We start from the raw sequence: 23,849 nt of genomic DNA, 5'->3' as shown, positions 1-23,849 counted from the left end.
GTCCCAGCAACAAGCATAGGTGTCCGGAGACATTGTCAAGATATCTTTTTTTTTTATTTGAATTAATTCTTTTTTAAAAAAAATTTAATATATTGTTCTAAAGTATTTTTGAAATTAGCCTCCCTAAAATAATTGGACAACTGAGTGTGGAGGCAGAGGTAGAGCAGCTGAGGCGGAGAAGGGGGGTACAGGCCGGATTAAAAGTAGCACAAAGACCGCGTTGTTCTGCTATTAAATCCCCTTCTGATCCCCAACATGCTGCCTCCGGACCAATTATCCATTCATTCACTTAATCAATAATAATAATAATAATAATAATAATAATAATAATAATAATAATAATAATCTGAAACTAGTTTTATTTGATTTGTCAGGCCCTGGTCTGATTATATACCTAAATTCTAAATGTGTTATAAGTATCTGATAAAGATGTTTTATTGCAAAGTCCGACGTTATTTCGTTATCTTATAATTTTGTACGCACTATTATTACAGAAGGTTGTTTGTTTTTTTGTTTCCCTTACCCTTTGTTTATTTTGTCAGTCCTGGTGTTGTATTTAATATCGCTGAGCTTTGTGTATGCGTTGTGTCTCCTCCCGGGGCTAGTTTGGCCTGTGCCATCCTCTACAGCGAGACAATTTCACAGTGTCCAAAGCCGATTCTCTGCGCTTGTTAATTGAATCGGATTTCTTATAGTTTAAAATCCACACACACACACATACACACACATGTAGCTACAGCCCAAACTGTATAAGGGGTTTATCTAGCTCTGTAAAGCCAAAGCAGGAGATATAAAGACACACACAGAGCCACAGAGAGTATTTTACCGGCGTGTTTGAGCGTTTCCAAATCTCAGAATAAAATGTCTTCACCTGCTGAGGTGTGTGTGGCTGTCTCAGTGTGTGGGAGGCCTTCCAGTGTGCGCGCTGTTCACGGTTTGGATACGGTGGACTCTTCAGTTGCTTACCGCATCCAGGTACGCCTGTGTGTTTGTTGGTATGTCTAGCTGTTATTGTCAGTTGTTGTTGGGTAGTTTATACACAGCTAACTGCTAGCAGGATAGCTAATTGAGCTAACTGTGGGGAGTCCGAGGACAAGACTGTCTCGAGACCTCCAGCTGACATGAAAAAAAAAAAACGGCGGGAATAGCAAGACCTCAGATGCGCGTCAGGGCGCGAGCGCGGTAGTGCTGTGCACGCGCATTCTCCTAGCACCTGCCCTCAGAGTCTTAAGTAAATTTTTTAACATGTTTTATGTTATAAGCTAACAGAAAATACATTGTTTTCTTACTTTTTATGTTAAAAATGTTTTTTTGTTATGAGCAGTAGAATTTGATAAGCTTATAGTAGAAAAAATAACTTCATTTAATCAGTAGTTTCTCAGTTGACAATATACGCGAGCATATTAAACAAAAGCATAAATAGCCTGTATTGTGTGCTAATTATAAATGACACATTTGTATTTGGGACTGTATTAGGCTATAAAGTATAGTTGTAAAATATTAGTATATAGTTATTTTTAGTTATTGTACATGTATTTTGAAATGGAAAAGCTGTTCTAAATTAGACTCTTAGGTTCCTAATAAGATAATAAAATATAGGATTTTTTTTTTAAAATCGTCATTAGGTTGTAGCCTAAATGCTGCACCAGATTTAAAGAAAAAAAGTCCCAAAACTGCCGCATCCATTGTTTTAGAAAACAAGACAAGCATTATGAAAGCATTAGGAAGTTGACTCATTTATTCAGAATTATTTAGTACAGTCACTATTTTTGTCCTCCAAGTTATTTTCTTTGTGATTTTTACTCTTTAAATTGTGCTCTTGAATGTGCATAAAAAGATAAGCCCTCCCGAAGATACAGGGCTAGGTACCAGTCTAAATATTAATGCTCTTATTCAAAGCAGCAGATTTTACTGTTGCATGACAAGTAATGTTTTCTGGGTTGTTTGTTTTGGAAATTGTTCCGTGATGCTTGTGGTTTGGACGCACTAGGACCCAGAGTAGAAGCAAATTAAGGGCAACCATCACATAAGAGGCTTAGTGCATCTAATCTATACTCCCACAGACAAACACCTACACACACACACACACACACACACACAGCAGGGCACAGCATTTCGTAAACATCCCATTTTGAAACAAGCACGCATACATGTCCCACAGGCAAACACTGCCATTGTATTTTCATTTAGTTTTCATTTTCTCCAAACTCTTTTATTCCCCTTGTTGACCTTAACTGCCATCCCACTTTGTTAGAGAACATTTGCCCATATGCTCCACTATTTCTCTCATCCCTTTTTCATTAGCGAACGCCCTTCAATAAACTAAGAAGCTGAGAGCAAACTCATCCATTCTGGACAGCTATAGTTTAAAAAAAAGAAAGAAAAATACTCAGATATGAAATCCTCCTCATCTGTATGCTCAGCGCTGCTCAGATGGATGTCTGAATGTTTTAATTCCAAAGGATAAAAAAAGGATTTCAAACTGGAATTGAAATGAAGTTTCACTCAGTCATTGCTCATGAAATGTTCCCGAGGCTTTTTTACTGACAGAAAATTTACTTTACTTTGCAGCTAGCCCTTTTTTCTGAATCCTCCCATGCTAAAACGGCTCAAAGACAACTTTCTCTTCTGTTTACTACCAATCCTTTACTTTGTGTGTGTGTGTGTGTGTGTGTGTGTGTGTGTGTGTGTGTGTGTGTGTGTGTGTGTGTTTGGGAATGATGGAGATGAAAAAAGCTGTTTTTGTGCCATTTGCAACACGACAAAGACCAAAAACCATTAAATTCAAAAAGGCCTAAAACACACATACACATACATGCACAAACCCTCCACACACACACACACATTTCCCCCAGCTGTTAAATACTCTGACATCATATTGTTCGATACACAGCGTATTTTTGTATGTCTGTGTACACTCTGTGTGCTTATAGTGTGCATGTGTGTGTGTGTGAGACAGTTACACACACATACACACACGCGCACAGAGTTCAGCCGATTTATCATAATATGCTTTATCTGAAAAGTAAGTATCTTACCTCGGGATAAAGGGAGGAAAGAGGGGTTTGTGGCCAGATTGACAGAGGAAGGGTGGATGGAGAGAACTGAGCGCTCACTGCACTGGAACGGAGAGCCTGGACCTTAACTTCTGTGGCTGGATTGATCGGTTTTGATAAGGTAAACGAACATTATAGGAAGTTGCTGTTGTGAGAGAGAAAAGGCCACAGTGGTGTTTGTGTGTGAGTGAGGGTGAGACCGGCCAGGCTGACACAAACGAGAAGGTAAGAATGCGACAGTTACCGTGAGTGACTGGCGGACGACAAAAGTCTATAACTGGAGGAAACTGGGCGGAAAGTTAGGGCGGATGGGGTGGAGAAGAAGGAAGAAAGGAAGACTTGACTAGAGTGATGATAAAACAGGGCAGAAAAAAGTGGAAGAACAGAGAGAGAGAGAGAGGCAGATGGAGGGGGAGCATGGGAGGGGCGTTGTGACAGACCCAGTCTGAGCTTTCTCAGGGTCCCGCTGTCAGCGCTGTGCCGCCTCTCATGTTTTTCAGTATACAAGTTGGCCTATTCATATAGAAAGTCATTCACAGACGACACATGTTCATACTACATCTGTTGTAGGAGTTTGTATGTAGCTATGAATGCTGTTGTTGGAGGGTATGTATCGAGGTCAGTGTTAACTCCTCATTTAACTCGTGTAAGGATTACTCTGCGTGAGCCCAGGTCAGACCATGTGTCTCTCTCTCTGATAGTGCTTACATTTCATATATGTACAGTTGTGTGTAGGTTACACTGAATAGTCCTGCTGTTACAATGTTTCTGCACACTGTTAGTGTATACGTATGCATATGCGTGGGCTTGCGTGAGCGCGTCCTTTGAGAAGGATTTGGGTTACCAGCAGTCTGTCATGGATCTAGGCTGTTAACACTTATACAATGCGATGCATATATAAACATGTACTCAACAAATATAGACCAGGGCTGGATACTTAATTTACTTGCACCTTGGTGGCTATGTATATATGGATACAAACAAGCTACTTTAAAGAATCTCTAACAAATTTGATGCAGCTAAAACTTCAGTCATATTTATACTTGGTGGTCTCTTTGGTGATATATTGCATGTTTGGAAACCTCTGAAAAATGGTTTCACATGAATTTTTTATGGTAAATACAGCCTGGAAGAAACTAATGCTTTGTTATTTATATTTATGACATTTTAAAAAAGAAATACAAACCTATTTCCGTGATTCTAAAACGCCTTTTCTTCACACTATCAGCTTTTATCAACTGCAACCAAAGACTTTTTTTCAAATTTTTTCCATGTTTATGATACAGTCACATGAGGCCCCGTCCTTGAATAGAGTCGTGGCTATCAGGCTGATGAATGATATTAGTGAATGTTTTAATTAACCCCTGAATGCCTAGTGTAAACTAGTGTGACTGGTGTAAACTTATATAAACTTCAATAAATTACACAATAGATTTCTAAGCAATAAAATGCACTCACTCCCCCACCCAAAAAAAACAAACAAATAAATAATTCTTTACATCCTGCAGCAAATAGAGTAAAAGTGAAAACTCATGCACTTATGCAAATTAATATTGCTGTATAATTAATATTATAATTTTAAAATTTTTATTTTCAGTTTCAGGGTTCAGCTTTTAAAGTGTTAAAGTGTTGGTTTTATTACCATGCGTGTTATGTGGACAGTTGTTTTATGAGATGAGATTAATGTAATTATACATAATGTATGATATGCGTGACGTCAGTCGTTGCAGGATGCAGTTCTGCTGAGTTTTTTTTTTTTCTTAAAGAAGCTGTGCTGCACTCCAGCCTCCTTTGGGTCCCATGTGGAGGCACAAAGTGTGTGTATGACAGAAGAAGGAGGATCAGTCTGACTATGAGTTCATCTGTAAATGATGTCTGGCCAGCATCTTGATCAATTTCACAGACTGCAGACCCCCTGATGCGTGCATGTGTGTGTCCTGCTGTCTTCTCTGGTAGACAGATCTCTAATCAACTGCAGACAGCAGCAGGTGGTGTGTGTGTGTGTGTGTGTGTGCAATACCAGTCATCATTTAACCCCCTCCCTATCACTGTCTGAGGTTTTAGGGTGTTAACACCTGTTCATACCGTCATACTCATACACTTGTAGCTGAGAAACTGCATACCAAAATATCACCAAACAATGTCAAAATATTCACTTTTAATACTGGAAGTGAATACAAATTCAGTAAATGCAATAAAAAGAAAAAAGAAGTACACACACTCACACACACATATGCCCGAAATTCTGACTTGAACTAATTTAATTACATGTAAATTGTTCATTGAATTTTTCTATGCAAGTGCAATTTAAATTGCTACATTTAACAGGATCTGGTCCAATAAAATTATACCTGATTGTTATACTTTTTGTACTTATTTAAATAAATAAACCTTTGATTTTTATACATTTCAGATGCGTTTCATCCAAAATTCTGGCTTCATTTTAATTGTGGTTGAAGAAAAGGTAGATAATGATCATTCAAAATACAAGTTATGTTATGGAATAAACGGAGTTCATAATGTTGACTGATTATTTGAGGTAACCTTTATAGCAAACCAAATACTTTTCATTTGCTTAAAGTTATTTATTATTATTCATTAAAAATATATGATTAAACTGTAAAAACCGTGGAAAAACTGCTAATGTAAAAGCATTCACAGTGTTTAATTAACATCAAAAGGCAGCCTGTGCTCTTCAATTCAATTTGCATTTTTTTTTAACTATGTAGCACTAATTCACAACAACAGCACCCTCAGAGCGCTTTATAATTGTATGGTAAAGACTCAGGTTCGGACTCAAACCCGGGCCACTGCTCTCTGACCGTATGGCATGCAGTTGCCTGCTGACTCACAGGTACTAAAGTAGTACCTGTTACCCATCTATTCACAACTTAGACACAGCTTACACTAAGTTTTAAACCTAAATTTTTCAATTACACTATATGGACATGCTTTCTGTCTCCAGGGAAGTTATGTCCCCCAGATGTAACACACACACAGGCTTCAGCTAGTTAAGACAAAGCTCATATGTGCATTCATGTATGGCTTTATATGCTTTATAAAAGACCGTGTGTGTGTGTGTGTCTTCTGATCATGTGTGTGTGCTGGTGTGGAGGAGAAGGGGGACATTATTGCAGTGGGTGGACAAAGGTGGGGTGTGTGTGTGTGTGTGTGTGTGTGTGTGTGTAGCGTGGTACAGTAGCTTGAACCCCCACCCACCACCTGCAACACCACCAGCCCATATGGCAGTAGACAGCAGTAATAATCATGGAAGTGGAGCAACAGGCCCTGAGCCTCACTAATCCTCAGCCACACTCCGACACGTGCCACACTGATGCATACACCCACCCTATGGACACACACACACATACACACACACACTGAATGGTACTGAAGGTACCATTTATATATGCAATCATGCATACACACACACAGTCTCACAAATGCATATACTAACGAACAGAACAGAGTCGAATTACAAGGAATGTTTATTGCTCTGTAGCGGGTGGAGCTGCCACTGTTGTCTCAGTAGGTCCTGGTTTATCTTGCTTCATTAATAAGAACACTGTGCCAAAATACACATAAACAAACACACACACATCTTGCATTTACAGAACATCTTTCTCTCTATCAACGCTGTTTTTACGCTACACACAGTTTCTGTTTAATCTCAGTTATGAAGCCATCGATTTCATGTTAATATTGTAACACATCGCCACAGGAGCACAAAGAGTTCTTTCTGATCAGCAGAAAAGCACCTTGGCTTCGTGCTCGTCCAAAGGCACATGCACTCGGCACACAAACAGAGTCGCGCGCACTCGCTCGGTACACATACACACACAGAAAACCTTTTACGTGTGACGCACAAGGAGACAGGGCGACAATGGCGCTCTTATTGTTAATTGGCTGTTTAATCCTGAGGAATGTGTGTGATTAGTACCCACCGGTGGGTCAGGATCTTGCTCAACACTCTTGTTCACAATGGACAGGCTGTAACAGAGATGTGAGAGTGAGCAGGCGCGCAAATGCACACTTGTGCACACACTCACACAGACGGACAAAGGTGTGCAAATAGTGGTGCATGGGTATCACATAAAACACACACATATACACAGACAATTGAGCATCAATACACATGTGCAGATTGAGAGGCCCTCTCACAAAGTACTAAAGTGACCACACATACACAGCAATCTACCCAGCATGCAACTCAGTGGCAAAGAAAAACCATAATTGTGATTTCAATCATATAGTACTGCTCATGCAAGGGACATACAATTTGCAGGAAACACAATATATAGATGTAGCTACACATCTGCATGTGTGTGTGTGCTCTTTTTTTTTTAACAATCACACCTTCACAGCAGAAATGAAAGCCATCTCAGAAGAGCTGGAGGCTACATCATGAGCATTGTCTGATGGTCATGAGACTGACTGCATGCTAACCCATATTCTCTTTTGCCTTCTTTTGTCAGCAAAGTAAAACGCTTTTTTAATGCCATAATATTCAACACAAGTCTAACTTTATATGTAAAAATTCACCCATTGAGTAAGTGTACTGGTAAGTGAGGTAAGCCACTGGTTGCACTGAAATGCAACGTGTCCTTAACGTTGTTTGTTTCGATGTTGTTTGTCAAGATTCAGAGGACACTTAGAGCACGCTACAGTGGCCTGCCTGCATCATGGGGTCCACTGTGCTGCTGATGCATATTTACAGGAGTGTAAAAAGGTTATGATGGACAGAAAGGAAGGGTTAATGGGACAGCCAAGACTGGTTACAGGTGGATTGCTGGGTCGTGTGTGTGTGTGTGTGTGTGTGTGTGTGTGTGTGTGTGTGTGTGTGTGTGTGTGTGTGTGTGTGTTCTGTAGGAGGTCCAACCAGGCTGCATCACTGCTGACACACTGCTGCTGGTAAATCCAGCTTAGTGTGTCTAAAACAGGCCTACGAAATCTGCCACAGGGCACCTAATGCTAGGGCCGCTGTCACCCTCAATCACTCACACACACCTAATCCCCACGCTGTGACCCCACACACACACACACACACACACATGGCCAGTGCTCTGGGCCCATTTAGCTTGGCAGGCACTCACAGTACCAGGAGACACCAGCCACAGGGTCAACATTTCATATGGTGGGGGAGTGATGGGGGAAAAGGAAGGATAAATGCGAGGTAGAGGGGTATGAGCTGCAGGAGTTCAGGCATGGAGGTAAGAAACAGGTGGCATTAGCTCTTGAGGTATGGCCAGAACAGAGAGGAGCAGAACAGCTGTGAGGTGAAGGTGCCTGAGGAAAAAGAGGGTTATGGGGCTGCGAATACGAGAGAAGTGGTGTGTTTGTAGGGATGAGAAAAAAAGGCACAGGGAAAAATGAAGGGTATGTGGTGAGGAGAGGACATGGGAAAAGATACTTAGGGGAGTCTGAGTACAAATCAATTCAAAAATTAAAAAGGCACCACTTTGTTAAATACACCATAGAATAAGACGAGCAAGTCTTGATAGCAGTGGGCAGGGGTATGACCTTAAGAGAAAAAAAACTATAAAGATGTTTATGAAAATACACATATATATAAATTAACTGTTTAATTATTCTTAAAGTTTTATAAAACATCTAGTATTCAATAATACACCATAAGAAAATGAAAGGGGAGCGGTCTTATAGTTAATTGTGTGTGGTGATATTTCTTTTCCATTACAAAGTCTTTATTTTTTCAAATTTAAAGATCCACTTCAGTCATTTTCTTTCCAATCCTGTAAATCTTCTGTCATGTCTTCTTTTCCCATAAAAAGCTTCACTTACATCTTCTACTATAATTAATTTTAAAACAGCTTAAAATAGGACCTCCCTTTCCACCTTCCTCTGTCCTACTGTGTGGTAATCCCTAAATTAATCTCAAGCACAGATTGGTCTTTTTCATTAAAGATATTTTGTTACTGCAGTTTGAAACTTAAATGAAGAGACCATTCACATTGCTGTTATATAACCCCTGTGCTAGAGTTATAGACTGTATATAAAAGATGGACAATGCTACCAGCTCTGAAAAGTGACATAGATCTGTCCTTTTAATAGCCAGAATGGGTGTGACTTGAGTCCAATTGTGTAGAGGTCTAGGGGAGAACATCCCTTCAGTTTTCTTGCTGTTTGATCTCAGTAAACACGTTTTAATTAGTTATGATCTCAATTGCTAGTTGCAAATCATATATTATATAACAAAATGTTTTATGTGCTAATCACAGACTTAATTAAAGTAAAAAAGGAGGATAAAGCAGGATATGCTTCACTTTGTTTGACAAATTGCTAGCTAATCAGCATGCAGTGGCTTCTCAGTCTGCTTTATGGCGGCCATGTCCATCTTTTGTATACAGTCCATGGCTGTAACAGTCAATGTTTCTGCCAGAATAAAGTATCTAAAAACTGGGGACTGGAACATGTAAAGGTTGCAGTACTCCAACTACTTTTGCGGTGTGGATCCACTAAGTATAGCTAGCATATCTACGAGTTCAACACTTTTATTGGTGGAGACTTTTTCATGTCTGTCTGCATTTATGTAAACTATGAACCTGCCAGTGCTGACAGCGTTCTTTGTGTTCTGTGTTTTTCCAGGTTCCTGTGCATGCAATGCAGCAATGGGGGTTGAAGAGCCAGCTGGTTTTACCGGTTAAAATGCTAAACTAAAAGATTTACACACACACACACACACACACACACACACACACACACACACACACACACACACACACATATATATATATATATATATATATATATATATATATATATATATATATATATATATATATATATATAATCTTTATGCTACACTGCAGCACTGTTCCCATCCTGTTAAAACAGGCCATCATAAGAGTTTATGTGCCAACGCTTATACCTTAATACACAATCTTATGTTATCTAAGAAGTACAGAGATGCTCCCATAAAGTAATTGAAGGCGAGACACTTAAAGCCTATCAATGCAACTTAGGACCGTGCTCCAACCACTAGGAGCTTTAACAAGACTAGCAGGGCTTTTTGATGCTCTCAGTCTAAATCCTTAATGTGTCTGCAAACAAATTGAGAATCTAGTCTTTAAATATCCTTCTTCTCAGTCCTGTAAGCTTTCAAATGACCTTAAAGTATTAATCTTAACTTTAAAATGTATTATTGGATGGGCATTAGTAAAGTTACATTACATAGCACCAGTTCACAACAGCAGTTATCTCTATGAGCTTTACACTGTAAGGTAAAGACCCTGAAATATCAGATGTAAATTCTAATGAATGGAACAACCCCCAGACCACTTGGTGACTGTGGGAAAGAAGAGACCTCAGCAGGCTGTGGGGCAGCTGGGGGTGGTAAGGAAACAGGACAGCACCGAGGAGCAAAGAGAGCTCATAAACAACAAACAAGATGAAACACAAACTACTGGAAACTGGTGCAGAACAAACACGTGTATGATGTGTAACATCACATGGCTACCATAGAGATATTGCAACGGTACAGTATTTGTTTAAGACAATTTCAGGGCAGTGAATACTGTGAAACTACTTGGCAGGTAAGTAATAAATATTGTTGTCAATGAGAGAATCAGCATTATTAATAATGTAGGATCACAGTTTAACTTCTGTAAACTAACAGGATATTCATGTAATCTGCTTCTAATAATAAAGTAAAAGCATAAACACGCTGCTGTTCTCTGTCATTGTACGTGTTCATTTTAAGAGTGAATATGTGCGTGCGTGGCTGAGAAACACTTATCCTTTCAGACTGCCAGGTGACATTTTGTAAATGGTGGGTCACAGTGTGTCTTTCTGGTGGACTGGCAAGACACACAACAAGGGACAAATAACAAAGTGGAAATGCACGATTGGCAGTGTGACACACATACAGACACGCAATCCCCAAAGACTTGGAAGCGTAATAGTTTACAAGAGTCAAAATAGATTTCTGTAAATAGAAAAGTACAAAGAAGAACAAATTCTGTTATGAAATACTCAGAGGCTGGAAGCAGGCACACCACTGCCATCTAGTGGTCACAAGAAGAAACGCAGGACATTCAACAGTGAATAACAGGCAGAGAAGCCACATACATTTCAACACAAGAGCCTCATAAACTGTGATTGCTTTTTAAAATTAAATCTGCTTTAGCTGCAGCTAACATAAATGAACACATGAATGTTTCTAATGGCCTCATTAGTCTACCCCGTCTAAATCCTGGATCCTTAGTTCTTGCTCATGAATACGTATCCTTATCCTTAATCCGTTCACATTAAACCAACACACGACATTGCTCAGTCTTCTTTGCATTCAGTTTTATTGTGAGTTGCTTAAAAAGCATTAAGTATGACTCCCAGGGACAGTTTTATTATGATCTTTGGAGAGTGTTGTTATAAACATACAGTCCTAAAAATGCTGTATGATAAATATTATGCACAAACCAGCATCCAACAAAAGTTTAGCTAGTCGCTTTAGGTGCAAGATCAAAATTTAAAAATGGCATTACTACTCTATACAGAACTGTTTTAAAAAAGCCCACTGGAGACATGTGTCCTATCACTATGAATCAAACATGTATCGATCCTTTTTAGCACAGTTTCTTCATCAGGTGCGCTTGATTAATCTGTCTGGATATGCAGGTGACCGACTGTGTACAGTGGAACAGCATTGGTAAATTAGACTAAATCAAGCACACCGACTATAGCAGACTATGATAAATCACAGACCGATGTTTGCAAGGGTGTCTCTACTCCCGCTCTGCTATGGCAACCAAGTGGGTTTCAATTTCTTCTTCAGCGAGTGTCCTGCCAGAAGGAGAGGAGGGAGGAAAAGTGGAAGAACAGAAGTCAGACATGGCCATGTTAAGTCCTTCAAAACAGAGAGATTCAAATCCTGTATAATTACCAGACTGACAAAAAAATAAAAAGCATCTGACAAACAATATAAACGGAATGAACCAAAACAAAAAAGTAAACTCGTATTTGCAATAAAAGCACCTAAAATAATAAACAATGCCACGTTTCTTTCAGGGTAAAAATCTAGAGCAGAACCTCAGTCATGACCCATGTGGTGAAACCAGTGTGTGAATGAAGTTACCTGAACTTAGGTTTGTCTTTGGTCACTATGCCGATCTCCAGCTCACTGGCCTTGAAGTCCACTGACAGGACAGAGGACAGACAGGAAATGGCCAACTGGAAAGACAGGAAAGAAAAAATCCTTCAGTCAGAACATTAAAGAGGATTTTCGGTCAGAGCGAAAGCAGAGTACAACTTCACAGACTAACAAGGTGCACAGAGGAGAGAAAGCCGAAAGGAAAATGTTGTTTCAGGTGCGTTTTCCTACAACACAGGTTGTATTGCAAGTCATTCAAAAGGTTTTAATAGTTTTGAGGAATGCTGGTTGATTCTCTGGCATTGGGCGATTTTCAGGCTTGGTTCAGTTTACACTTGGTTAACTGGCCTGACTCCAACATCATGAACAAAATCATGGTTTACACCTGCTTCTATAGTGTGCTCAGGTGACCACTAGTATTCAGGTTTTTAAAGGCCAAGTCAGATTTGACGTTTAAACCCCTCTAAATGTTGACACTGGCTGAACAAAAAGGGAACAGGACAAAAGAAAAAGTACCACCACATCTGCCCTCATGGCTCATTTTTCAAGGGACACATCAGGACACATTAGGGTTTACACTGCAAAAGATACAATATATGGACTAAAGCACAGGCCTACACATTATACCTACAGAATCCTGTTGGTCACAGAGAACCCAGGCCGTGAAGCTCCCAGTGCACACTCTTCTGTTGACGTTAATGTTAGAGAAGGTTTGAACCTCTGCAGTTACTGAGACAGCTGGTGCGCTGAGTGTAATAACGGACTGAAACAGAAGATGGCAGCACCGCATGTACAAGGATGCCAGCTGCCGTTACACCCCGAAGAAGAAGAAGCTCTGTCCCAGAATTCATAGTGCAGCCCAGCTCAGTTTCCAACAATGGCGGCAGCTAGTTAGTTTTAATATTACTCTTATTATTCTTTTTGGGTCACAAAAAAAAAGTTTAACATATTTTCAGGCTGAATGTAGCTGTGTAAACCTCAAATATCTGCTCAGTTTATCAAGACACCACATATTTTCAAAAGCGCTCTGACGTTTTCGGAGATGTCTGTTACCCACTAGCTCGATAGCTAGCCGGGGGCTAGGCTCACTAGAGCCCGTGAGAACACCGGACTCCCGGCAAATCGTTTTCAAACCCACCGCCGTCTTTCGCTACGCAGGTTAAACATGTAATATAAGTCACTTAGATAACTTAAAAATGTTATTCTTTGGCTTTTTTAGTATTTTATTTGTTCCTGAGTAAATCGGTTTGGCTGAGAAATAAAGTTTTTACACAGCTGAATAAACGTCAAGCAGACAACTGATTATCAGAAGTGTGAGATGCTGGAGAATATACTCCAGTGTCCTGTTATATTTTAGATAGCAAGGAGCAGACGGCTGAGTTTATTAAACTTCACTGAAACAACCTGCAGATTTCATTAAAATTTAACAAACTATCATCTTGTCCTTATTTTTAGTTAGCACATACCTTAAATACTTCAAGCTGTAAGCTAATGATAGTTATATAAGAGCAGATGCTGCTGGTGCAGTAAGCTGTACGTTTTACGTCCAATGGATGCATGATCTGATTAGTCGACTAATCGCAAAAATAACGGTGACTAGTCGACTCTCAAAATAATCGTTTGTGGCAGCCCTATTGTAAAGGCAGACTGCATTGCTCGGTGCATGACTTTGTACACATGTGGCAATGGGACTGGCAATACTTGAATTCAAAGATTAAGAGGTGCGGCCCAACACTTTTGTCCATATAGTGTATGTCGTTAAATACATCATAGACAACTCAGCAGGCAGTTTTAGCGATCGTCACACAAAATGTATAATGCCAACCACACACTAGAAGACTTTAAAAGCACTTCTGAAGCATCTAGAGATGCTGTGTCTTGACTGAAAGTTTGTAGTCATAGATTGTAAGATTTTGCAAACACTGGGAATTTTTTTCAGGGTTATTATTTCCAAGTAACCAAATTGCCTTTAACAATATCACACAATGCTGGACAACTGAGCATTAAACAGAAGGTGCTGCATACATAAGATGCCACTGAGAATGAGACCGGAGGAAGAGAAGCTACTGGGTGTCAACCATGTTCATGAAAGTGATTTGCCTGAGCCATGACCAAAGACTTACAACTGAATCAAACGTGGGTGATTCCTATGGAATATGGAGACGACAACAACACCAACTTAAGGCAGCTTTGACTGAGACAATCGAGATGACAGAAAACTGCCAATATTTTGTCGTGACACGGGACATTTGTCTTCGACACTGATATTGCCTGAGAGTTATTTGGTGTAAGGCCAGCATCAGTGATTCTTTACAGGTGAGATGACCTGAGACATGTAAGCAGGGTTCATGTTACTGGAAACGTCACACTTTATGAGGTAAGTTCAGAGTCACATGAATGGCAATGTGAAACTGTTATAAGGACAGGCTGCTATGGTTCATTGTCACATTGACCTGTTTGCTCACAGGTCATCCTCTTGTAAATCATATCTCAATCAGAGATGCTGAAATCATGCAACACCCTCTCCTTCACTGACATACAACCACTGAGATGTTGATATTCTAACAAAGGTAAAAGGCCAAGTGCATCAGAGGCTGCTATTCTGGGAATGAGCAGGTATAGGAAAAACAAATTCAACAATGCATGATGAGCTAATCCTAGGTGAGGCAGATAATTTCAAGGCAGTGACTATACCAGTGATAAAGGCACAGATTTGACTTTTGCAGGATGTAAAAACATCCTGTATAACGACAGACAGGAATCCAGTGTTTTATTCAGGGACACTGTTGGTATACCTTGGCCTTTCTGTTGGAGGACAATCCTTTCAATTCCACCCAGCAGCTTTTACCACCACCGCATAACTCACCTTTTCGACTAAAATTGGAGGCAACGCATCAATAATTCAGAGAAAGTGTGTTTTCATCAAGCTTCATTTTACCTGCACTGTCCTGTCATGGTTGAGTTCTGGCTTTTTCTTCAGCTTCTTCTCCAGGTAGCTGTTAGCCTCCGTCTGTTTGGCTCCAACCGCCGTGGCTCTGAAGCCACAGTAATAGCCTGCCGGGTCGCATTTATAAAGGACAGGACCGTGCTGGGGGTCAATGGCCACCATGATCATACCTGGGAGCACACGGGGACAACTTAAGACAGCCGTCCTTCAGATTGTGAACATTCAGTGCACATGCAGTCAGTTTTTAATGAGCTCTTATATGTGTTATTAATGTGTCCCTTAAATTAAACTGTCTTAACTATTAATTATATCTATATATTAACGCAAATAAAATGTGAAAATGCACGTAAGCGCCTACTTACAGCAGCCTAGAGGTCTCATTTCAGCATTCTGCGTGTACACCTGAGAGATATCAGCCAACCTGCGACACAACACGTCTGCCGTGATGTCATAACCAAATTTATACTTCCATTCCCCAGCTTCCACTCGGGCCCGGTGAACCTGGGAACGACTGTCAGCTGCACAGAAACAACAGGATTTGAGTGTAATTACACACAAAAAGAACATCAACACTTTAACAACACATACATCACGTCTCATATTTATTCATTATTATTTATGACAGCACAGCATACACATTATCATAATGAAATGCATGCTGTTAAGTGATGTATACATACCATTGTGCCCGGTCATCACGCAGCCAATGCGAGGTGTTAGTTTGAACATGTTGGTCACAGTGGAAGAGTCCAGCAGCTTATCCTGTAGGAAAAATGATCCAACTTTATAAATCTAGACACTGCAGTATTTTGTCAAAGTAACAATTTAGACTCATGAAATGCATCTCTGATGGTTTTAAGCACTTTGATCTTCTGATAATTTCCTTTTTCCTTTTCTTTTGTTTTTTGTGATGTTCTTTTTCCAGGGTCTTTTTCTCTAATTCACATAGGATGAAATATTTATACATGGGATCAATTATATACAGACACCCCCACTAATCATTGGTTAAATGTGCCTTAGCAAGCTGGACACTTTTGGTAGCCATCAAAAAGGTTCTAGTATAATTCTGGCTGGATATATGACCAGTCCTTCTGCTCGAATTGGTAGAGTTCATTTATTTTGGTTTTTAGGAACATCATGACATCTGAAGCATAGTCCACAAATTTTCAACAGGGCTAAGGTTGGTTCTTTGGGTACTGCTACATCTTGTACCAGTACCACTGGTACAGCAAAACAGCCCAAGGGCAACTTAAGACCACTACTATGCTTGACAGCTTATACAGTGAGTGCTCTTGGGTTTGAAAGCCGCAGCTTTACTCCTCTAACATACCTCTTGCCATTGTGGCCAAATAGCTCAATATTTGTCTTGTCTGGCATTAAAACCTTTCTCCAGAAGGCCTTTGTGGTCTCTGAAAGACCCTGCCTTTCACCCTATCATAGTTCCAGCCTTCCTGTAACCCTAAATTGGATAAATGAATGGGTCTCCTGGATCATATCTGGATCCGTGCACACTCCATAACATCCATAAATGCAGTGACTAGATGATGAAGCTGACATAGGAGAATAAAAAACATGCCAAAGGTGTGTTTGAGGCCCTATCGCGTTATATACAGGGTATCTTATTCAAGCTTTTTGCTGACATGCTTTGAGTCATAAGTGGCCTCACTGTTTGGCTTCAGCTCACATCATCATCATCAGCATCATCACTAGTGAGACGCGTTTGAGGTCTTACCGGAACTTTCTTTTGTGTGACCACCACCGAGGTGTCCTTACCCCGGATCCCAACGGAGGTCAACCCGCCCTGAGAGATGGCTTTGAAGGCATACTCTGCATCGCAGCACAAGACACATATGAGAAAAAATAACAACATAAACCTCCCCCTTTATTTTTTTAATCTGATTATTTAATTTATGAGGGGGAAGGCACCGAGTTAGCCCATGATAGTTAGGAAAACAACTTAGAGGAACTATTTTTTTCTCTTTTCGGGATACTTTAAACACTAAAAGCACACATAAAGAATAAAACTAACTCAAACTAACTACTAACTGTGTGCAGTTATTCATATTGCAATTTAACTAGGTTATAAACATTCAAGCTTGAGTAAAAACAGGTATAGCAACTAGTACGTGTTCAACTTGGACGCTAACCGTACTCCGCACCGAAACCAGAAGAAGCTAGCTACTTTTGCTCCATCATGTTCTTGTAGTGTTGTTTCGATTAGCAGCAGCAGGTAGCTCACACCTGGTAATGACTGTGCTACTGTACTGTACACTAGGCATGGTCCGGGTTTGCTGTTAGCTAACACACAACAGAAAATGTCCCTTACCGACTTGGTACAGGCGGCCCTCTGGTGAAAAAATGGTGATGTGTCGGTCAAAACCTGCGTTGGACCCTCGGGACATCTTCCTCCTTGTGACCTCAGGTGAACTTTACTCAATATGTCTATATGAGCACGCAAATAATCGATACTTCGAGTGTTTTTCAAGAGTCAGATAATAGGAAATGACATGCCTGTGCTACTGCCGTGAAAGCAGGCTAATGGAGTAACTTCCCCGACAGGATTTTTACTTTCTCTTTCAGTTTTTCGCTCAGAGCGGCTCCATGACCGGCCCCGGCCGCTTTAATTGGATGGCAGCGCCAACGAGGAAGTCAGAGACTTTACTAGTTAAACTGGCCCTCTCGCTCCTCCTGTGCGGACTCAGACAACCATGACTCATGACTGTCCCCATAAAAGAGCGAGAGGACTCGACACTCCCGAGCAGAAGTGGCAGAGGGAAGGGATGAATGGATCGTCTGTCCGTGCGCGTGTGCGGTCCCTCGGCTGCAGGGGTCCGGATGTCAGAGCGCAGGGTGGGCTGCTGGCTCAGTGACAAGAAGCGCAGGAGGATGAACCTAGACGCGTTCATACGGTTCTGTGCGTAAGTGTACTTATTGTTTTACTATGAGGCTATTCAACTGTAAAATTCTCTATACTGAATGATTTGTCAGCATAGTCTTGTTCATTATGTCTAACATAACAATAGACAATAAGCATTTTAATATTTTTCCTACAGACACCATGGAGTGGAAGTGGTAAAGGTGAGTTCTTTTCGCCCATGAAATCTTGGCTGTGTGTTAAATCTTAAATCACAATGGCGAGTCACATGAAATGCGAGGCTGAAGACTGGCCAGTTTATTTTATTTGTTACGTATTCGTGTTGATAATTACAGTTTAATTAAGACAAGTGGAACAAGGCAGTGTGTGAGTGATGCTGTGTCAGACTCCAAGGAGTAAGATGATTGTAAAAGCCTAAATTAGGGGGAAATTATTAATTTTTTTTAGTGTAAAGGCTAAAAACTTTCTTGTTTGTGTGTGTGTGGGCGAACATGCTTAACATTGCATGTCTTTGTAAGTGCGTGACGGTAGATGGATGTTTTCATACTTGCTTGATAGCTGTGACACTAGATTATGAACACTATGCGCTCATAGTCACATACTTGCGGCCACAACATTAGCAGTTAGTATCGCAGCCACCTGCGGCCACCTGCTATAATCTGCTTGTAGTGAACTTGCAACCCATCCGTGATCATAACTGTTCAGACATTTAACTGCACGCAAATATCTTCATATACTACTGCATGGGTGTGTAAAACCACCTGGGTGTGTTTTATGGTGATTTAGATTTCAGGAGCAGAGATCAGGAAGTGACTCTTTTTTCTTGTCTGAAAGATTTGCTGGTGGCTTAAAACGAAGCATTAAGCAATACCAAAAGAAAATCAAAAGAACTGCGTGAACAAGGTCTATATATATTTCATGTGGTGTCTTAACCTTTTACATACTGTGTGATGTCATGAAGTTGACCTTGCTTCTGGAAGTTATTACGAGTCACTGTGTTGCAATCTATTGACTGTAGGTGTGCCAGTGACAAGGCCCTGCTAATGTACATAATTATCTACTGGCTCTGTGGTTTGGTTGTAAAACGTCTGATCCCTCCTGAAGCCAAGACAGCTGTCACCCCCAGAGGTCAACTCTTTTGTTTTTTTTCTTTGTTCTCTTCTCGAATCATATAAGGCTTAAAGACAGTGCTGACTTTCTATTTGGTTTTATTTATATGGCACCAAATCACAAGAACATTCACCTTCAGTCAGATTACTCCCCTATGACAAGGCGCTTGGTCATAGGTTTCCAAGGTTTCTAGGAAAAGTGGCCACAATTCAAAGAAACACCCCTGCTGTCCTTGCTGCTGACTACCGGTTGGATATGCAATGATTTCAAACTTAAAGTAATAACACAGACTCATTTGATCATGTCTTGTAGCACACGCTTTTTTGGGAGGCGATATTCAAATTAGCTTTATTCTTGTTTTATCACTGTTATAGACAGAATGGGGATATTATCAATGCAAACAGTAACACCTGTGTTTTTCCTGCTCAGCCATTTGAAAATTTGACTTTCTATATTTTTTGATGATCACTCCTTAATTGGTGCAGTGATCAGCTACATGTGCTAAAACAAACTGCCATTTGCAACTGTACATTTATTACACTTCAAGACTGCACAAATGAAGATAATATGAGTGATAATATGAGAATTTAGCTATATTAAACTCCTACAGCATAGATTGGCTACATCTATTATGGCTTACAGCTGCACCACCCTGAGCACACCCAATCTGATTTGACCTAAAAGATAAGCACAGTTGTTTAGAGACAGCCCGAGAGCGCCAGGGTCTGTAGGTTTAGTGGGTGGGTCATGTGGTAATTGTAAAGTTAGTGCTTTGATCCCCAGTTCCTCCAGTCTGCATGTCAAGCGAGATACTGAACCTTGAGTTGCTCCTCGTGCATTGATTGGAGTGTGTGTGTGTGTGAACATTATAAGGTATGGATATGTGTGCGAATGGGTTCAGTTCAATTAAATTTTTTTTATTTATATAGCACCGAATCACAGCAAGTTTCCTCAAGGTGCTGTATATTGTAAGGGAAACACCCTACTGTAATACAGAGAAAATCCCAACAGTCTAATGACGACCTGTGAGCAAACACTTGCTGGCAGTGGGAGGGAAAAAAACTCGCTTTCAAAAGGAAGATGTCTGTGAAGGTTCTCAGTCATCCAGGTCATCGTAGTCAAAGGAGCTTGCAAAGAAAAGCGTCTGGACTTCTTTAAGTTGCTTGAAGACGTTTCACCTCTCATCCGAGAAGCTTCTTCAGTTCTAAGGTCAAATGGTGGAGAGTCCCAGATATAAACCTAGTGGGAGTAACCCCCCACAGAGGGACAAAAGGACCCCCCGATGATCCTCTAATCGCCTGAGCCAAGGTGTGAAACTGGGTGTGGGTCCAAATCAGGAGTAATCAGGACCCTACACCACCGGGCAGAACATGTTCCCTCTGAGCCTGAAGGAAAAAAGAAGGAACACACACATGTAAAGGAAGCACTCAAAACTTGCAGCTATCCTAAATGGGCGTTTTTAAAGTCAGCAAAGAGGCACAGAAAAGAAGATCAGACACCAGCGAGGGAGGATAAGAAGGACAGACGCAACAACATTGTCATCCCCTATGTAGCCGGTGTATCAGAGAAACTCAGGAGAGTTTTCTCCAAGCACGACATCCCAGTGTACTTCAGACCCAGCAACATGCTCAGAGAGAAACTGGTTCACCCGAAAGACAAAATGCCAAGACACAAACTTAACAATGTGGTGTATGCTGTACAGTGCAGCGAGGAATGCTCAGACCTCTACATTGGAGAGACCAAACAGCCACTTCACAAGCGCATGGCACAACACAGAAGAGCCACCTCCACAGGACAAGACTCAGCAGTCCATCTGCATCTTAAGGATAAAGGTCACTCTTTCGAGGATGTCAATGTTCACATTTTGGACAGAGAGGACAGATGGTTTGAAAGAGGAGTGAAAGAAGCCATCTATGTCCACTGTGAGCGACCATCTTTGAACAGAGGCGGTGGTTTACGACACCAACTCTCTGCCATCTATAATCCAGTTTTGAGATCCCTTCCCAGACGCCTTAACGCCCACTCACATCCTGGGCCATCTGACCTCAGGAATTTGCATGATAAGTGGGGCCAGGTTTCACAATGAGCTCACCCGAAACTCTGGCTGATTGGGACCCACGCCCAGTTTCCCACCTTGGCTCAGGCGATTAGAGGATCATCAGGGGGTCCTTTTGTCCCTCTGTGGGGGGTTTCTCCCACTAGGTTTATATCTGGGACTCTCCACCATTTGACATTAGAACTGAAGAAGCTTCTCGGATGAGAGGTGAAACGTCTTCAAGTAACTTAAAGAAGTCCAGACGCTTTTCTTTGCAAGCTCCTTTGACTTTCAAAAGGAAGATACCTCCTGCAGATCCAGTCTCAAGGAGGGGCAGCCATCTGTGAGACCAATTGGGGGTGAGGGGAGGAAGACAGAGATTTTAATAATTAATGATTAAAAACAGAGTTTATAAATGTGTATAAATATATATAGAGACTGAAGAAGAAACACTCAGTGCATCATGGGAAGCCCCTAGCAGCCTAGGTGTATTGCAGCGTAACAAAGGGAGGATTCAAGGTCACCCGATCCGGCCCTAACTACATGAAAAAGGAAAGTTTAAGTCTAGTCCTAAAAGTAGAGAGGGAGTCTGTCTCACTAATCCAAACTGGGATTAAAGAATAAGATAATGAAGCTTGTAATAAAAAGTAGAAAATTCTATATTAAAAGAAGTTCATCAACATAGCCTGTACATTTTTTTTTTCTATTGTAGATTGATCTCACTCAGCCCCTGGGCCCTCAGGGACCCTTTGACATCATCCTTCACAAGCTGTCTGACGTAATTGTGGAAGCTGAGCACGATAGCCAATCACAGCAGCTCCTTGATAACTTTCAGGTAATGCTGCACCTATTTAAACTATTCATGTTGCAAGTCCAGTAAACTGTGTGTTCATCTGGGGCTGCTGACAGAGGATACTCCAGTACCCTCTGCATGTAGTCTTTTAATCTCGGGTGTTAATAATAATGGTGCAGCTGGACGTTTTCATTAATGAGCAGTTAGTGACTCCTCTCTCTTTCCCACCACAGAGTTATGTTTCAGCTCATCCTGACACAGTGCTGCTGGATCCCCTGCCTGCCATGGCTAAACTATTAGACCGCTTTATCTCGGGTCGGATAATGAGCCAACTGAACAGTTCACTCCGAGGTGACTGCAGCTTCTTAGCCCAACGGTAACACAACTTACAGCTCAATCGCAGATATTAACAGTTACTCATTCTTCTTTGTTTGTCAGACTGGCGTATCTGCAGTCCCCCATGCCTCGAGGTCCACAGTGGCAGTGACCTGTCATCCATTCAGCAGGCTGTGATAAGACAGGGCCTAACATTTCCTCTCAGTCAGTTCACTTAATGTCTGTCCTCCACATTTCTTACTTATTATCTTTGTGTGCATGCATGCATGTGTGTGTGTGACTGAAGCCTGGAGGTAACATGCAATTCAGTTTTATAAAAATAAAATACTAACACACAAACACTTCCTCTTTTCCTCACCTCAGTTTGTAAAACCAGAGTGGCACACGGCTCATATTCACATGAGGTAGCTGATTTGGTTTTTCCTGCCTCGCAAAATCCCACTTGATATCTACTAACTACTAACTGTAAAATGTATTCTTGTAAGTTTCCATTTCTTAATCTCATGTGGTCTCCATGCTGCAGATGTGTCTGCTCTTCAGTGCAGCCAGTCTGGCTGATATCCATCCCCCCTGTGTGCTTCAGAGTTTTGTGAACCACGGAGCCGTTTTGTACAAAGTGTTTGTGGTAGGAGACAAGCACTGCTGCGTAGAGAGACCCTCTATCAAGAACTTTCCCTCCGGCCCCTGTGGTCAGTTTCCACCCCGCCAATATTCCTTTCGTCTTTCCCGTCTTTTATCATTTAACTTTATATTTTAACTTTTTTTTTAACTCACTTGCATCGCCCTTACCTTTCTTGCTTTTCCTTTCGTTTTGTGTCCCTTCCTTTTGAGTTCCAGCATTTCATTTTCTCTACTACTTTTACTTTCATGTGCCACTGTTATCACCTAGTTTTGCTTTCTGTATAACAGTTTCTCTTTCTCCCTGCCTGCAGACAGGAAGACCATCTTCTTCAACAGCCAAAAGGTGTCCAAACCAGAGTCGAACTCTAATCTCACGTCTGTGAGTAATATTTCGGACTTAGTTTAAAGCAACAGGTCAAATGCTGCTCATGTCCACCATAAAATGCCACGTCTCATATTCTAAGGTGGATGAACATATGGTGGACCCGCCTTCTCCCAGCTCAGATGCTGTGGCCGCCCTCGTCAAGGAGCTCCGAGCTCAGCTCGGCATGGCCCTGTTTGGCGTGGATGTCATCGTCAACATAGGAACGCACGCGCTCACCGTCATCGACATCAACATTTTCCCAGGTAGTGCCGGAGTACACAGTGACTTACACACAGGAAGACACTGTCGTTTTCTGATGCGCTCTTTTCTCTGCTAGGCTACGAGGGCATGCCTCAGTTTTTCTCCTCTCTGCTCAGCCACATCCAGTCAGTGTTGGACAAACACGCCGCTGCTGGTTCACACACTACAGGTGGTTCCTCTGAGGAAACAGTGGGTGTTTGTCACCCCAGGAGTTGATCACGGATTGGTTTCATCAAAAGGATAAGCAAAACTTGATCCCGAACTTTATCCTCTTCAAAACACACTAATTACTTTGACCTGCTAATTGTCTCTGCTCTGTTAAGGCCAACAAACAAGCAAAAAAAAAAG

General features: G+C 41.1%; 2 protein-coding genes across 3 annotated transcripts; one reads left to right on the top strand and one right to left on the bottom strand.

The window, feature by feature from the left end:
• Nucleotides 1-10,553: 10,553 nt before the first annotated feature.
• LOC113036556 (proteasome subunit alpha type-6-like) lies at nt 10,554-17,718 on the bottom strand. The gene is made up of 7 exons (XM_026192975.1): nt 17,433-17,718; nt 16,839-16,933; nt 15,787-15,868; nt 15,469-15,624; nt 15,098-15,276; nt 12,145-12,239; nt 10,554-11,852 (listed from the first exon to the last, which is right to left on the bottom strand). The coding sequence occupies exons 1-7, from the start codon at nt 17,506-17,508 to the stop codon at nt 11,795-11,797; spliced, it is 741 nt and encodes a 246-aa protein (XP_026048760.1). The 5' UTR covers nt 17,509-17,718; the 3' UTR covers nt 10,554-11,794.
• Nucleotides 17,719-17,838: 120 nt separating this feature from the next.
• On the top strand, nt 17,839-23,794 carry LOC113036555 (inositol-tetrakisphosphate 1-kinase-like). 2 transcript variants are annotated; one of them, XM_026192972.1, is made up of 10 exons: nt 17,839-18,024; nt 18,160-18,184; nt 21,839-21,961; nt 22,153-22,270; nt 22,358-22,459; nt 22,619-22,659; nt 22,779-22,944; nt 23,188-23,255; nt 23,341-23,503; nt 23,578-23,794. In XM_026192972.1, the coding sequence occupies exons 1-10, from the start codon at nt 17,891-17,893 to the stop codon at nt 23,715-23,717; spliced, it is 1,080 nt and encodes a 359-aa protein (XP_026048757.1). In that variant the 5' UTR covers nt 17,839-17,890; the 3' UTR covers nt 23,718-23,794. The 2 variants fall into 2 exon arrangements, with proteins under 2 accessions (XP_026048757.1, XP_026048759.1); XM_026192974.1 differs by lacking the exons at nt 22,619-22,659; nt 22,779-22,944.
• The last annotated feature ends 55 nt before the right edge of the window (nt 23,795-23,849 follow it).

The sequence above is a fragment of the Astatotilapia calliptera genome, chromosome 14 (genome assembly GCF_900246225.1).
Source record: "Astatotilapia calliptera chromosome 14, fAstCal1.2, whole genome shotgun sequence".
NCBI classification, from domain to species: domain Eukaryota; kingdom Metazoa; phylum Chordata; class Actinopteri; order Cichliformes; family Cichlidae; genus Astatotilapia; species Astatotilapia calliptera.
The sequence above is the reverse complement of the archived record's forward strand: the minus strand, read 5'-3'. Positions and strand labels throughout refer to the sequence as shown.

Bases quoted from the DNA above. Each gene is read 5' to 3' on its own strand.
- LOC113036555 (XM_026192972.1), top strand. From the start codon at position 17,891: ATGGATCGTCTGTCCGTGCGCGTGTGCGGTCCCTCGGCTGCAGGGGTC. The intron at 18,025-18,159 runs GTAAGTGTACTT...TTTTTCCTACAG, and splicing joins GCGTTCATACGGTTCTGTGC to ACACCATGGAGTGGAAGTGG. The intron at 18,185-21,838 runs GTGAGTTCTTTT...TTTCTATTGTAG, and splicing joins ATGGAGTGGAAGTGGTAAAG to ATTGATCTCACTCAGCCCCT.
- LOC113036556 (XM_026192975.1), bottom strand. From the start codon at position 17,508: ATGTCCCGAGGGTCCAACGCAGGTTTTGACCGACACATCACCATTTTT. The intron at 12,240-15,097 runs GTAAAATGAAGC...CTGTCTTTCCAG, and splicing joins ACCATGACAGGACAGTGCAG to TTGGCCATTTCCTGTCTGTC. The intron at 11,853-12,144 runs GTAACTTCATTC...TCCTTCTGGCAG, and splicing joins AAAGACAAACCTAAGTTCAG to GACACTCGCTGAAGAAGAAA.